Below are 13,333 nucleotides of genomic sequence, written 5' to 3' on the forward strand. Positions count from 1 at the left end.
TGAGTTAAATATCTATGCCCAGAAGAATGAAAAATAAAGAATCTAACCATGAAGATTTGTTATTTAGTTCTCTTTCATCTGACTTCCATTAATACCAAAAATACCCCTTGTCACATATGCGCGTTAACAAGAAAACTATCAAAATAAAAATGTTTAGATACAATAGTAGAAAATGAGTTTTAGCGGTAACAAGCTTAGATAGTTAATTATTTGATTAGTACGCTATATAATATTTTATGTCGATATAACTTATAACAAGATGTTTTTTTAAAACATTAGCAAGGTAAACGCACTATTCGTCTTATGTCGAAAACATGTTTCTTGTGTCAAATTATTTATTATATAATTAATATCAACTAACTCATACATTTACATGTTTATTTACTTTGATAATTTAATTATTACCGTCAACTTATACATTAATAAATTAGTTATCACCCTAACATATCTTTTAAAGTGATAAATTGTATGCTACATCATAGATAACTATATACATAACAAATTATTTATATTTTTATCATGTTAACAACGAATTTTGTTTTAATTTTACTCGGTAACTAATAGATTAGCAATTATTTTTTTCGTAACATGTTAAAATATTTATTTGTTCATTAGTTATCTCGGTAACTAATATATTAACAATTGTTATATATTAGTTAGGATGGCAAGAACAGAGGGATTAGTTCTATTTGTCTTCAAAATCTAAATCACCATTGTTGTAATAACCAGTTTCGTCGGAATTGAATAATCACTTTGTCAAAATTTGGGAACCAACACCCGCCTTGGTCTTCCTTTATGCTGAATCGAAGACTGACGCTTTGATGATTTGTTGTGCATAGCTATCGACACGTCTGTGTCGGATCTAGAACCATCAAAACCATTGGTATCTTTTAATTTCACACCCAGCAAAAACTATAAGCAAAAGAGAGAGGATGATGATGGAGAAAGTTAAATAATTTGTTTTAGTGAGATGAAGAGAAGTTTCATAACAAGACCAGCAGTTCTGCAAAAGCCAAAGCAAAAAAATGGTGGTGGTGAGAAGTAAAAGAACGGTTGAACGAACTAGGATGGAGCACGGCATCACTACGACAATCTTTTCATGAAAGGATGTGCCATCTCGTGTAGATCGTGCGACGGGAGAGCATAGATGATGAGATCATAGTGGATGAGTAGATATCGACGTATCGTCACCACCGCATATCAATTTTTTCGATCTAAGTTTTTCCAATCTCTTCAATTGTTTGATTAATATATTTCAAGGGTATAATCGTCATAAAAACCAAAACAGTAAAATGAAACAGTGTTGAAGTGAGAGAACTAAATTTTGATTCTTCTGAGCATAGATAGTGATAATATAACTTTTTACTTATATCTTACAATATTTATTAAGGTCTTTTTATCCTTTTGAAAGTATATCTAAGTTGAACATTACTTCAGTGCTTGCCACGTCAACTCATTCGAAATCTCACTCACCTATAAAAAGATTACGACTACAGATTGAATCACCAATAAAAATATATCGCATCGAAATCCTCCTTATCGTGCCCTTCGTCTCTTCCACAATCGTTCCGGGTTATCGTGTTTTCACTCTCTTCAATGTGATATAAACGATTTCAAAACAGAATAACTTCACTCTTATTTCGCAGTTGCGAAACAAAAGCTTTCTACTCTTTCTTAAATTAGGGTTACAAAGCCGATCTTAAATGGTATAGCTATTTTGTATTTGTTGAATTGTACAACTTTAATTTCTAACACCCAAGTAAATTTTATGCAATTTTCCGCATTTTCACAAGTTTTCGTAGATTTCGTTGGAATATAGTTTTTTTTCTTCTAATATATACAATTTTTTATTTGTCTGACAGTATGTATTATGCGGATTCGAATTGGGTGGTGACATAATATCAATACATTATTACAATTTTTTTTTTTTTTTTGATAAATCTTATCGGCTGATCCGGCCAGTCCCGGTAGAAACGCACCGAAGTGTTTCAGAGTGGACTTTTTCGGGAAAGGCCACCACACTATCTGTCCCAAGTTTGGAATGTTTTCCAATTAATGCAAGAGGGTGGCCAGATCGCCTGTTACTGACTACCAGATAAACTGCTTAGGCCTTTGCTCCAAACCCAGACTTCCCACACAAATGCTTTTTTTTTCTTTCCATAATAAATCGAATATAGGTTAGTTCCTTCCAACCTTTCTCCAATTCTCAACCACCACTAAACTACAACTGTGTAGCCTACACAACTGTGTAGGCTTTTTATTAAAGTATTTTTTTCCCTTTAAAATATATCGAGAAGTTGAACATTACAATTTCTTTTAATTCTATGAGAACTATTTTTGTGAATTAAACGTAGCTAATCTAACTAATTAGATTAATTGCTAAGTTAGTGTCACTTTTAAACGAAACAGCTCTTAAGTAAAAGTTAGCATCGGTTTATTAATTAATCGTAAAAGTCGAAGTTTGCATCATTTAGCATGTATTACTGTCAATTAAGAATATTTTCATTGGAAATCGAAATAGTTGAATTTTGTTTCATATTTTAGTAACTTTTTTTTTTTGGACAAAAATATTTTAGCAACTAAAATCTCCAATTCCACTTCAAACCAAAAAATAAGCAAAGGGCTTGGATAGTAACCGACGGCCACGATATCATCAAAGTCCGTAAAATCAGCCTTTTGAACGTGAGAGTTGTAAGCATTTTAGAGAGTTTTACATGCAAAAGGAGTTTTTGACCATCAGGATATACATTTCCACGTAGATAACCGTCAAGTCACGAGACTAAGCTCTATATATATCAGTAGAGAAGCACATTGTTTGTAACGTCTACAAATTTTAGCTTTTATCACTACTTACTTTGAAAAATATCTACAAAATCGAAAACCAGAAAGAAAGAAAAAATGAAAGTGCAATTTTTCATCCTCCTTTTGATAATCTCATGGCTTACTCCGAAGATTACTTCTCTTCCTCCAGAATCTCAAGTACTTGATAGAAGTAGTTTTCCTGAAGATTTCGTTTTCGGAACCGCTATATCGGCCTTTCAGGTAATTTAAGATACTAATTATAACATGCATTAACGGAAAAACTGGTAACATGAAGTCGGTATAGTCCTTTATCAAAAACAAAACCATGAAGTTGTAGTCGGGTTGCTTCGAACGTTTTTTGAGGTTTGTTAGAATGACGATACAATTGGTCATTGACTTTATTATAGTTACGTTGAAAAAGAATACGAGATTATTTGTAGCCGTATATAATTATTAGTTTTTTCTGGTTTAAAATATAATTATTAGACCATCAGCAATGGTAAATTTGGGTGGGTGTGTGTTAGTGGGATGTAAATATTTTTTTATTATTTTAATTTAAAGAGAGAGATAAAGAAAGATAGAGAGAAAGAGAAGGAGAGGCTTACATTCGAGTGTTAGTTAAGATTCGAATGTGAAGAGAGAGACAGTGCAGTGTATTATTTCTCATTTTTAAAATACTCACACCCCATGCTCGGTTACTCCGCTGTCCATGCTCTTAGTTCCTTCGATGCATGTTAAATATTCGAAGAAAAAAAAACAAATTGGTCTTGGACTGGTAGCGTTTTAGACTAGTAGTGGTCCTTCTTAAAGAGATTGAATTTTGGATGACTTATGTATAGCTTCATAAGCTTAGATATGATGGATCATAGGTTGGCTCCAACAAGGAGATACTATTGGCTTCGGTCCGAAATTTCAATTCAAAAGAAAGAACAAAATATATTCAAAAATAGTAATTAAAATGCGATATAAGTCATTTGTTTGATATTGCAATTTCTCTAGTTGATTTGCTTCTCCACCTTTTGTTTATGTAGGCATATAAAATAGTTTGTTAATATTAGGTTCTATATAAAATATTTTCTAAGTTGTTTATAAATTAATTTAGCTACCAATTGATCCATTATGTAGAGCGAAGGTGCAACAAGCGAAGGTGGAAAATCGCCAACTATTTGGGATTACTTCAGCCACACCTTTCCAGGTCTCTTTATAATTTTAACAATTATTATATTTATATTAGTGGCTAATAGCTGTATAATGAGTTATAATGTTTTGAAATGCAGAAAGAACCAATATGCAGAATGGAGACGTTGCCACCGATTTTTACCATCGTTACAAGGTTCTAATAAATGGTTTTTGTTATTGTGAGCCCATTATTTGTTTTTTGTTATTTGCCTAATTATTTTATTGACCAACAAATCATGAAACCAGGATGACATCAAATTGATGAAAGAGTTAAATATGGACGCTTTCAGATTTTCGATTTCGTGGGCCAGATTAATACCCAGTAAGTGTAATTATATTTTTTTCTTACTCAAGAATGTATTTTTCCTATGTTAATGTTTTTTTTTTTTTCAATTTTAAAGGTGGAAAGGTAAAGGATGGAGTAAACAAAGAAGGTGTACAATTCTACAAGGCTCTCATAGACGAGCTTATTGCTAATGGTATTTATCAATCAATTAGTTAAACTAAATCTCCCTTATCAAAATTGTATATAGAATAGATAATTAAGGATGATTTTATAAATGGTTTGGTGGCGAAATTGTTTAGGTATTCAACCTTCGGTGACTCTCTATCATTGGGACCATCCTCAAGCTCTCGAGGACGAGTATGGTGGTTTTTTAAACCCCCAAATAATGTAAGCGAACAAAACAAAATATTGCAAGACATATTAAAAATAATTATTGTAATGGTTATTATATCATTTACATGTACACAAAGGAAACTATAACTAACTTCTATTTTTAATTCAATAAATCAGAGAAGATTTTCGAAATTTCGCAAGAGTCTGTTTTGAAAATTTCGGAGACAAAGTTAAGATGTGGACAACTATCAACGAGCCTTATGTTATAAGTGTTGCGGGCTATGACACAGGCAACAAAGCGGTTGGACGGTGCACGAAATGGGTGAATAGTCGGTGTCAAGCCGGTGACTCGGCCATCGAGCCTTACATTGTATCACATCACCTTCTTCTTTGCCATGCTGCGGCAGTACAAGAGTTCCGAAATTGTAACAAGGTATATGTACATTTTTTTTATCATCTATAACTCACATATGCACATAAATTATCGAATTTGAATCTGGATTACAACACGGCGGTGGTCATAAATATACAAGTTCATAATGCAAATATTTTGATGATATAGTTTAATTTTGTATTAAGAAATAAATCAAGTGTTTCATGGGACAGACTTTACCAGATGATAAGATTGGGATAGTGTTATCGCCTTGGTGGCTTGAGCCTTATGACTCCACATCGTCTGCTGATAAAGAAGCCGTTGAACGAGGCCTTGCCGTAGAAGTAGATTGGTACGTTAAATTTTGGAAATAAATTAAAGGGTAAAATTTATATGTTTTGGAATCATACAAATTATTAATCAGATTTTGAATGTGTATGTGTTAGGCATTTAAATCCGGTGATTTACGGAAATTATCCTGAAAAAATGAAAAAGCATGTGGGACATAGATTACCTGCTTTCACACTAGAACAATCAAAGATGTTAATAAATTCATCAGATTTTATTGGAATAAACTACTATAGTGCACGCTTCACCGCTCATATTCCTCACATTGATCCTACTAGGCCTCGATTCAGAACTGATCAGCATTTTGAGAAGAGAGGTAAGGACACAAACTAAATTCCAAATTTTTCTTTTTTTTATGAGTGAATTCAAGTGAAACTCGCAAACTAAACTACTTTTTTTTTAATTATATGTATACATCACTTGCGAGCAGTAACAAATCGCAGTAACCACGAAATCGGACCAGGGGTATGCAACGTTTTAATCATTTTTAACCCCAAATTTTGAAAGATTTTAACAAAATTATTCACAAATATGTTAAGATTTTTTTTTTTTTTCACACAGGATGATCGAGGCATAATGCACTCGTACCCAGAAGGCTTGCGAAGAGTTCTTAACTACATCAAAGATAAATACAATAACCCTATCGTCTATATAAAAGAGAATGGTGAGAAAGAACTAATTTACCTTTTTAATGTTTTAACAGCAAATGATCTGTTAACGTTTCTTTAGTTAATTGTTAAATTGAATAATTCTTTTTTAGTTATTATTTGCTAACTTATTTTGCAGGAATCAATGACTACGATGATGGTACAAAATCAAGGGAAACAATTCTCAAGGACACATTTAGGATAAGCTACCATCAGGACCATCTTAAACAACTTCACAAAGCTATAATGTAAACTCCGGTTACAGGTTACATATATATAAAAAGTCTGATTGTTTTAAACGCAAAATTAGATTGCGTTTAGTAGATAAAATATTTTTGTTTTATAAAATATAAATTGTTTTTTTTTTTGTCAAAATCTTTCTAAAATTGTAAACGCAAACAGAATTTTTTTTTGTTTACGTCTTATAATTTTCGATTGATATTTGATTAAAATATACTAAAATGTTGTGTTCTCTTTTGAAAATCAAAAGAAAACATAATAATTCACGGTATACATGTAAATCCAGAAAATTATCTGTCCTAATTTATCAGTTCTTTATCAAATTTACCAAAGCTTTTTTATAATTTTAAATATTTTAAGCTATTTGCAGTAGATGGCAATAGAAAATGATGATAATTAAGAAAAGGGAAGACAATAAATTTCTTTGAATGTAAAATGCTCTACAAGATGTTTTGTACGGTTTTACTCATGTCATTTAAAGTATTGCAGATCGCTTGAATTTTTCCATAACATGTTATATATATATATATTATATATATATATATATATATTTTGTCAAACAAACATGTTATATTTCTATCATTTAATTTAAGTTTATCAATAAAAGCCTCAATTTTTCAATAAAATTTTAAGTTTTACATGATGCATGAATTTTTTCCTGTAACATGTTATATTTTGTTGTGGTCATATATATTTACGCAAAGCATACATTCAATAATTAAAATGCTAAATTTCGTCCTAATCTTTTTTCAGTACCCATTTTCATTTGCTAATAGAAACTTATGAATTTGTCATTTTCTTTAAAACATTTCTCCATTATCATTTACCAAATTAACTCAATATTCTTACTGTTATAACAGTGAGGATGGGTGTGATGTTAGAGGATATTACGTGTGGTCTTTATTCGACAACTTCGAGTGGGAGCATGGATACTCTACTAGATTTGGTATGTACTATGTTGACTACGAAAACAATCTCCAACGGTATCCTAAAGATTCCGTCAACTGGTTCAAGAAATTTCTCAGTAAACCAGTTGTAAAAAGTGAAGAAACAGAGGATGAAAAAGTATGTGATGTGTCACATAAGGAAGAAAATAATAACAAGGCTTTGGATGATTCAGAGGGTTTCGAGACTTCAGTTGATTCTATTGTTAATCTCATCAAAAATGGATCGAGAATAGAAGAAGAAGAAGATGAAGAAGAGAGAGATTTCTGTGCTTTTAAGAATCCTAATGATCAGTTAGGTTTCTTTCTGAAGCCACAAAAGTCATTGGGATTCTAGAGAACCTTTTGTTGGACGTGACTCTCTAGCTTTTCTAGTTGTGGTGTTTTAGTAATCTTTGTATATTACCTACCAATAAAGGGAAACATCCATTCGAGTAACATTCGTGATTATGGGTTGTAATTCCGTGAAGTGTATATATGTTCCGTCTTTTTTGTTTGTTTGAAAGTGAATCATATGAGATTTGAAACAAAGAGAGATTATTTCAATTGATGACCAAAGCAAAAACAGAGAGATTAGTTGCAATTGGTCTAGTCCTTTTTTTTCTCTATTTTTTAATTTGCTATTTAAATGTGGCGATATGAGAGACGTATTCCAGCCGCGTAACACTTTTGAACTAATGTGTCCAAAACCGGTCGAAAATTTAACCGATTTGGCTTGATTTTCTTCAAAGTTCAAACCATGAAAACTTTTCAATTAAAATTTGAGAGGTCTAAACCATTTAACCGTTTAGAGATCCATCCAACCCAAAATAGTCGATTTTCACGTCGGGGATATATATTGGGCCTTAGCCCAATCGAGCAAGACGGTTCCATGTTAACATTTTTCTAAATTTTTCAAATAAACTGCATAGAGATTAGTCATTAGAGGACAATTTAATAGCCTCGGTTAGTGGACTTTACGATTATGAACGGAAACAAAAGGGCATTTCTCACAGCATTGTATTGAAGGGAGAGTGACAATCATGCGCGAGTATACCGCGTCAAAGTTACAAGGAATTCCTTTATTATAGTAGTAATTATTTAGCGTTCCTTGATGATAGATCATTAAGGATATATTAGGTCAGATTATGGCCAATGTTCAACATTTTATGATCTGTCGCCTCTCTTTTATTATTTTGTGTTACTTTAATTTTTTTTAATCTTATTTCGGAAAAGAGATTCAAGATAAAGTCATAAGGATTTACCCATATGGGCTCCCCAAAATTAATACATAAATTACTAAAGAGCTAATTGACGGACACTTGGTTTGCCTTGCTAGATCTTACGTTAAACTTTTTTAGTTGTTTTATTTTAGCGTGGCTACTCTTCACACCATATCAAATTTGAAAAATCGAATAGTTTTTTGAAATATATTTTTTTTAAAGGACACATTAGCCAATTTAATGAGGTTACATCTATTTATTAATTACCATCTCAATAAACTAATAACCCTCAAGGCCCAAACCAATTTTCAATAAAGAAAAATGTGTAAAACAAAATGGATAACTAATCTTGGTTATTGGATGAAATGTTACCATAATAGTGTTTTTTTGTCTGATAGCGTCTTTTACTGAATACAAGTACCTCTCAAAAAAAAAAAAGGTACCTCTCACAAATAGTTGGTAAAGCCAAATTTGAATTACAGAAATTGTCAAGACATTAACTAGCGTCTGTAACTAATTAAAAACTTAACCAAATCACCAAACACAGATTTGGGGGTTTCTCAAAGGATAAAAACATGACTTTTCTTCATCTATATAAGGGACCACTAAACCCAACAATAAATTTGATCCAGTTATAAAACTTTACTCCCAAAACTTAAAGAAACCATGGCCATTAAATCCATATTTATCATCATCATCATCATCATCAAATCAATATCTGAACTTTATGCTTTGGATCCTTCGTTTCTTCGTCTTTCGACCTCTCTCCATCGAAGTAGCTTTCCTAAAGATTTTCGGTTTGGTGCAGCTTCGAGTGCTTATCAGGTCAAATTCCTTCTTCTTTTTCATTTTACCCGTTTTTTCCTTAACCGTAGTTTAGAATCATGAATTTCATATGATTTCGATTTGTTACAGAGTGAAGGAGCAACCAACGTTGATGGAAGAGAACCAAGCATATGGGATACGTTTACTAAACAATATCCAGGTTATTATCTTTTTACTAGCCTTGTAGGTGAAATATACGAGAGCTAGCTAACGTAGTTTTGATATTCAAACATGAAATGCAAACACAAATACAAAAAGAAAGATGATATGTGTCTTTGGTCGTTTACACATTAATTCGCACACATTCCCGGAATTGCAACCGAATTAGTACTACAAAACAATAGCGATCACTATTAGACTTTACTTACAGTCTCGGGCATATGATTTTTGTTTATTTATTTACTGTCTTCAATTAACATTTATATTTAGGTTTGTATTTTTTATTTTCAACCCCAAACGATGTGTTTGATACAATTATACTCTTAATTACGACGCTTATACATACACGTTGTGGATGTTTTGAAATGAAATGCAAATTGACTAGTTGAATTATTAAGACAGTTAAAACTTGTGCCCTGCAGAAAAGATTTCGGATGGTAGCAATGGCGTCGTCGCAGACGAATTTTATTACCGTTTCAAGGTTTTGTTTTTAAGCAATCCACAATATATATATATATTTTTGTTCCTTGAAACATTTTTGTAACAATAATGACCATTTTCTATTTTATTTTTGCTTCTTGCGTAGGAGGACGTGGCACTTATGAAAGAAATAGGGCTGGACTCATTTAGGTTTTCGATTTCTTGGTCAAGAATACTACCTCGTATGGTTTTTTTAAGTCATTAATTAAAGTCCTTGTGTTTACTCGTTACGTGGCCATTATTTTCAGCAATTGCTTATGTTTTGGTTAACTAAAGTGACGCCAGTGACAAATAATGAAACCAATTTGGTCCAATATAGGAGGTAGGATTGCTGGTGGAGTAAATCAGGCAGGAATTAACTTCTACAATCATCTCATCAATGAACTCATTTCAAATGGTTCGTGCATTTATATCCTAATTCGAACCCAATTTATTTCTTATTTGGATAACGTCAGATAGAATATCTACTTGGGGTTATATATCCTCCATAAATATATATTAATTATTTATTCTAATATTATCAATTTATCATCCTGATAAAAAAATAATAATAAAAAAAAAAACAGGTATAAGGCCTCTGGGTACTCTGTTTCACTGGGACACACCTCAGGCACTTGAAGATGAATATGGCGGATTCTTAAACCCACAAATCGTGTAAGAATATACTAACTACATTATTAAACATTGCAGTAAAATAAAATATGAATTTGATTAGAAATCATGATTGAACAGGAATGATTTCTTAGAATATGTGGATATATGTTTCAAAGAGTTTGGAGATAGAGTGAAGGAGTGGATCACAATCAACGAGCCTAACATGTTCGCAATGTTAGGTTACAATGTCGGTAATATTGCTCCAGGACGTTGTTCGAGTTATGTTCAAAACTGCACGGTTGGGAACTCAGCCACTGAGCCATACCTCGTGGCTCATTACTTGATCCTTTCTCATGCCGCTGCTGTCCAACTCTATAGAAAGAAATATCAGGTTCTTTTGTTCATATATAAACTTATTTAACAATTAACCATGAATCTAGATGAGATCCTTCTATGGCCTAAGATCGCAATTTCTTTTTTAACAAAGGCTTTAAATCATAGCCATACGTACCACTATTTTCTTTTTAAAATTTTCGTATTGTCACTTGTGTGATAAAGCAGAGTTTTCATGGAGGGACCATAGGAATGACTATTCAAACATATTGGATGATTCCAAAATATAACACTCCTGCTTGTAGAGAAGCTGCCGAAAGGGCTCTTGACTTCTTCTTCGGATGGTAAATTTTTATTTTATCTTTCAGTGGACCAGTCCACTATGTAGCACTTCGGTGCGTTCTTACCGAGGCCGACCGGATAGCCGATAGGGTTTATCAAAAAAAGAAAAAAAAAAAAAAAATTTATTTTTGCTAGAGGTATTTAATATTATATAGGTTTTGAATTTTCGATTCAGTTTTAGTTCAAGTTTTTCAGATTTTATTACTAACAATTAATTATTATTGTGAAACACGAGTAAAAGTGATTTAGCTAAATAGAGGTTCATTTTCGAAAAAGTTTTGTTTATTCCTTTTTTTAATATGACTAGTAATGTTGGTTCACACTTACATATTGTATGATAGGTTTGCTGATCCGATTACTTACGGAGATTATCCTAAGACAATGAGAGAGTTGGTGGGAAATAGGCTCCCAAAATTCACAAAAAAGCAGTCAAAAATGGTGAGAGGATCCTTTGACTTTTTTGGACTCAACTATTACACTTCAAGATACGTTGAAGATGTTATGTTCTACGCTAACACCAATCTGAGTTACACAACAGACAGTCGCGTCAATCAAACTAGTAACAAAAATAAACTTATTTCCCAAATTATCTTCACCAACTATTAAAAAAAAAAACTTTGTTTGAAACGTATTGTTGAAAATTACAGCGGAGAAAAATGGAGTTCCTCTGGGTGAACCGGTAAGATTTTTCTTCCACATGTAGGTTGATTTTATTTATCTAATTAGTGTAATAGGGGTGAGTAAATATACTTAAAGTTATTTAATCCTATATTTTGAAATGTTTAATTTTCAGACGAGTGCTGATTGGCTCTTTATATGTCCAAAAGGGTTCCAAGATGTTCTATTATACATAAAATCAAAGTATCAAAACCCAGTAATCCTTGTCACAGAGAATGGTAGGTAAAAGTAAAAGATATTGGTAAATGGGTTTTATATATATGCTGAATGCATACCAACAATTGCAACCAGTTAATAATCTCTCTATTTTTAACATTGATAAAAAAAAATAGCCAAAATAATATGTATATTTTTTAGAAATAAAAAATGACAGTTGATATTTTTTTATTAAAAATTAACATATATATTTTATATGTAATTTTATAAAAACAAAATAAAATACTCTGTTCCTTCTTTTTTTACAGCTTTCTTTCTTAGTAATTAGAAAACTTTGTTAGATCGGATATATTGGTCAAAACAATTTGATTGCAATTGTTGTTATTATTTTTCCCTACTTATTCTGATATTTACATACTTTTTGGGTGGGTTTTACATACTTAATTAGGAATGCCTAGCGACAATGACAAATCATTATCCGTCAACAAAGCTCTCAATGACGAGGAAAAGATCAAATATCACCAACTCCATCTCTCTGCTCTTCTAGAAGCAGTCAGGTAATTATTATTATTTCTTTCTCTTTTTTTTGTTAAAGAATTATTATAATTTCCTATGCAAAGAATTTCAAATATCCAAACTTGTGTCATACTTTTACAAAATCTAATAATGTTGACGACTGATGTTCTTTTTCATGGAACATTGAAACAGTCAAGGTGCAGATGTGAGAGGATATTATGTATGGTCATTAATGGATGATTTCGAGTGGGAATTTGGTTACAAATATAGATACGGATTGGTCTACGTTGATTTTCAAGATGGACTTAAACGATATCTCAAGAGTTCTGCTCTTTGGTACCATCATTTTCTATCCAACTCGTCCTCCTGTCAAATGGACTAGCGCAAGTAATAGCTATAATTAATGTATTCAATTTATACAACTTTCTTATGTATTCCTAAGAATAAAATAAAAACATGCAACTTTAGCAGTGTTTATCCCAGACTGGGACACCAATATATTATATATGTATCAAGATTTGTTTTTTATACTGGGCCGTGGTTCGAGGCTTCAAGCACTCGGGTTTGAGATCCGAACCGGATTGAATGTTGGGTCTTCAGATGACGACCCGGAGAAGAATATACTTGGACTCTCACCCTCTTCATATGTACTACAGAAAAAAATATCCAACAGGCCATTACGGATGATCATCACACAATTATTGCATGCACCAACCTATTATTAATATTTTTGTTTTTGTCTGCAAAAAACAATGATCAAATCGACAAGTAGATGTTATTGTTATTATGTTAAATACATTACTGTAGTTTCTAAAAAGGTACGCACTACTACATAACAGTCATACATCCGTTAATTTATATGAAACGTTAATGTAACCCCCAAAAATAGGTTGCTG

General features: G+C 31.9%; 2 protein-coding genes across 5 annotated transcripts; both read left to right on the forward strand.

The window, feature by feature from the left end:
* The first annotated feature begins 2,739 nt into the window (after positions 1-2,739).
* On the forward strand, positions 2,740-7,649 carry LOC9316184 (beta-glucosidase 29). 2 transcript variants are annotated; one of them, XM_021028589.1, is made up of 13 exons: positions 2,740-3,042; positions 3,928-3,997; positions 4,080-4,135; positions 4,228-4,303; positions 4,383-4,460; positions 4,567-4,654; positions 4,778-5,033; positions 5,207-5,325; positions 5,420-5,637; positions 5,752-5,786; positions 5,883-5,985; positions 6,108-6,233; positions 7,069-7,143. In XM_021028589.1, exons 1-12 carry the CDS (start codon positions 2,899-2,901, stop codon positions 6,218-6,220), a joined length of 1,356 nt encoding a protein of 451 aa, XP_020884248.1. In that variant the 5' UTR covers positions 2,740-2,898; the 3' UTR covers positions 6,221-6,233; positions 7,069-7,143. The 2 variants fall into 2 exon arrangements, with proteins under 2 accessions (XP_020884248.1, XP_020884247.1); XM_021028588.1 differs by having other exon boundaries at positions 2,747-3,042; positions 6,108-6,216; positions 7,069-7,649.
* A 1,261-nt stretch (positions 7,650-8,910) lies between these two features.
* LOC9316185 (beta-glucosidase 17) lies at positions 8,911-12,963 on the forward strand. 3 transcript variants are annotated; one of them, XM_002880072.2, is made up of 13 exons: positions 8,911-9,179; positions 9,270-9,339; positions 9,761-9,819; positions 9,925-10,000; positions 10,138-10,215; positions 10,385-10,472; positions 10,551-10,803; positions 10,974-11,089; positions 11,429-11,646; positions 11,735-11,766; positions 11,881-11,983; positions 12,370-12,478; positions 12,630-12,963. In XM_002880072.2, exons 1-13 carry the CDS (start codon positions 9,021-9,023, stop codon positions 12,817-12,819), a joined length of 1,551 nt encoding a protein of 516 aa, XP_002880118.1. In that variant the 5' UTR covers positions 8,911-9,020; the 3' UTR covers positions 12,820-12,963. The 3 variants fall into 3 exon arrangements, with proteins under 3 accessions (XP_002880118.1, XP_020883620.1, XP_020883621.1); XM_021027961.1 differs by having other exon boundaries at positions 8,952-9,179; positions 10,971-11,089; XM_021027962.1 differs by lacking the exon at positions 11,881-11,983 and having other exon boundaries at positions 8,952-9,179; positions 10,971-11,089; positions 12,630-12,721.
* Positions 12,964-13,333: the final 370 nt, after the last annotated feature.

This window comes from Arabidopsis lyrata (genome assembly GCF_000004255.2).
Source record: "Arabidopsis lyrata subsp. lyrata unplaced genomic scaffold ARALYscaffold_4, whole genome shotgun sequence".
Taxonomy (NCBI): domain Eukaryota; kingdom Viridiplantae; phylum Streptophyta; class Magnoliopsida; order Brassicales; family Brassicaceae; genus Arabidopsis; species Arabidopsis lyrata.

Coding starts and splice junctions, on each gene's coding strand:
- LOC9316184 (XM_021028588.1), top strand. CDS start 2,899: ATGAAAGTGCAATTTTTCATCCTCCTTTTGATAATCTCATGGCTTACT. Junction 3,998..4,079: donor CTTCAGCCACACCTTTCCAG/GTCTCTTTATAA, acceptor TTTGAAATGCAG/AAAGAACCAATATGCAGAAT. Junction 5,787..5,882: donor ACCACGAAATCGGACCAGGG/GTATGCAACGTT, acceptor TTTTTCACACAG/GATGATCGAGGCATAATGCA.
- LOC9316185 (XM_021027961.1), top strand. CDS start 9,021: ATGGCCATTAAATCCATATTTATCATCATCATCATCATCATCAAATCA. Junction 9,340..9,760: donor GTTTACTAAACAATATCCAG/GTTATTATCTTT, acceptor TGTGCCCTGCAG/AAAAGATTTCGGATGGTAGC. Junction 10,001..10,137: donor TTGGTCAAGAATACTACCTC/GTATGGTTTTTT, acceptor GGTCCAATATAG/GAGGTAGGATTGCTGGTGGA.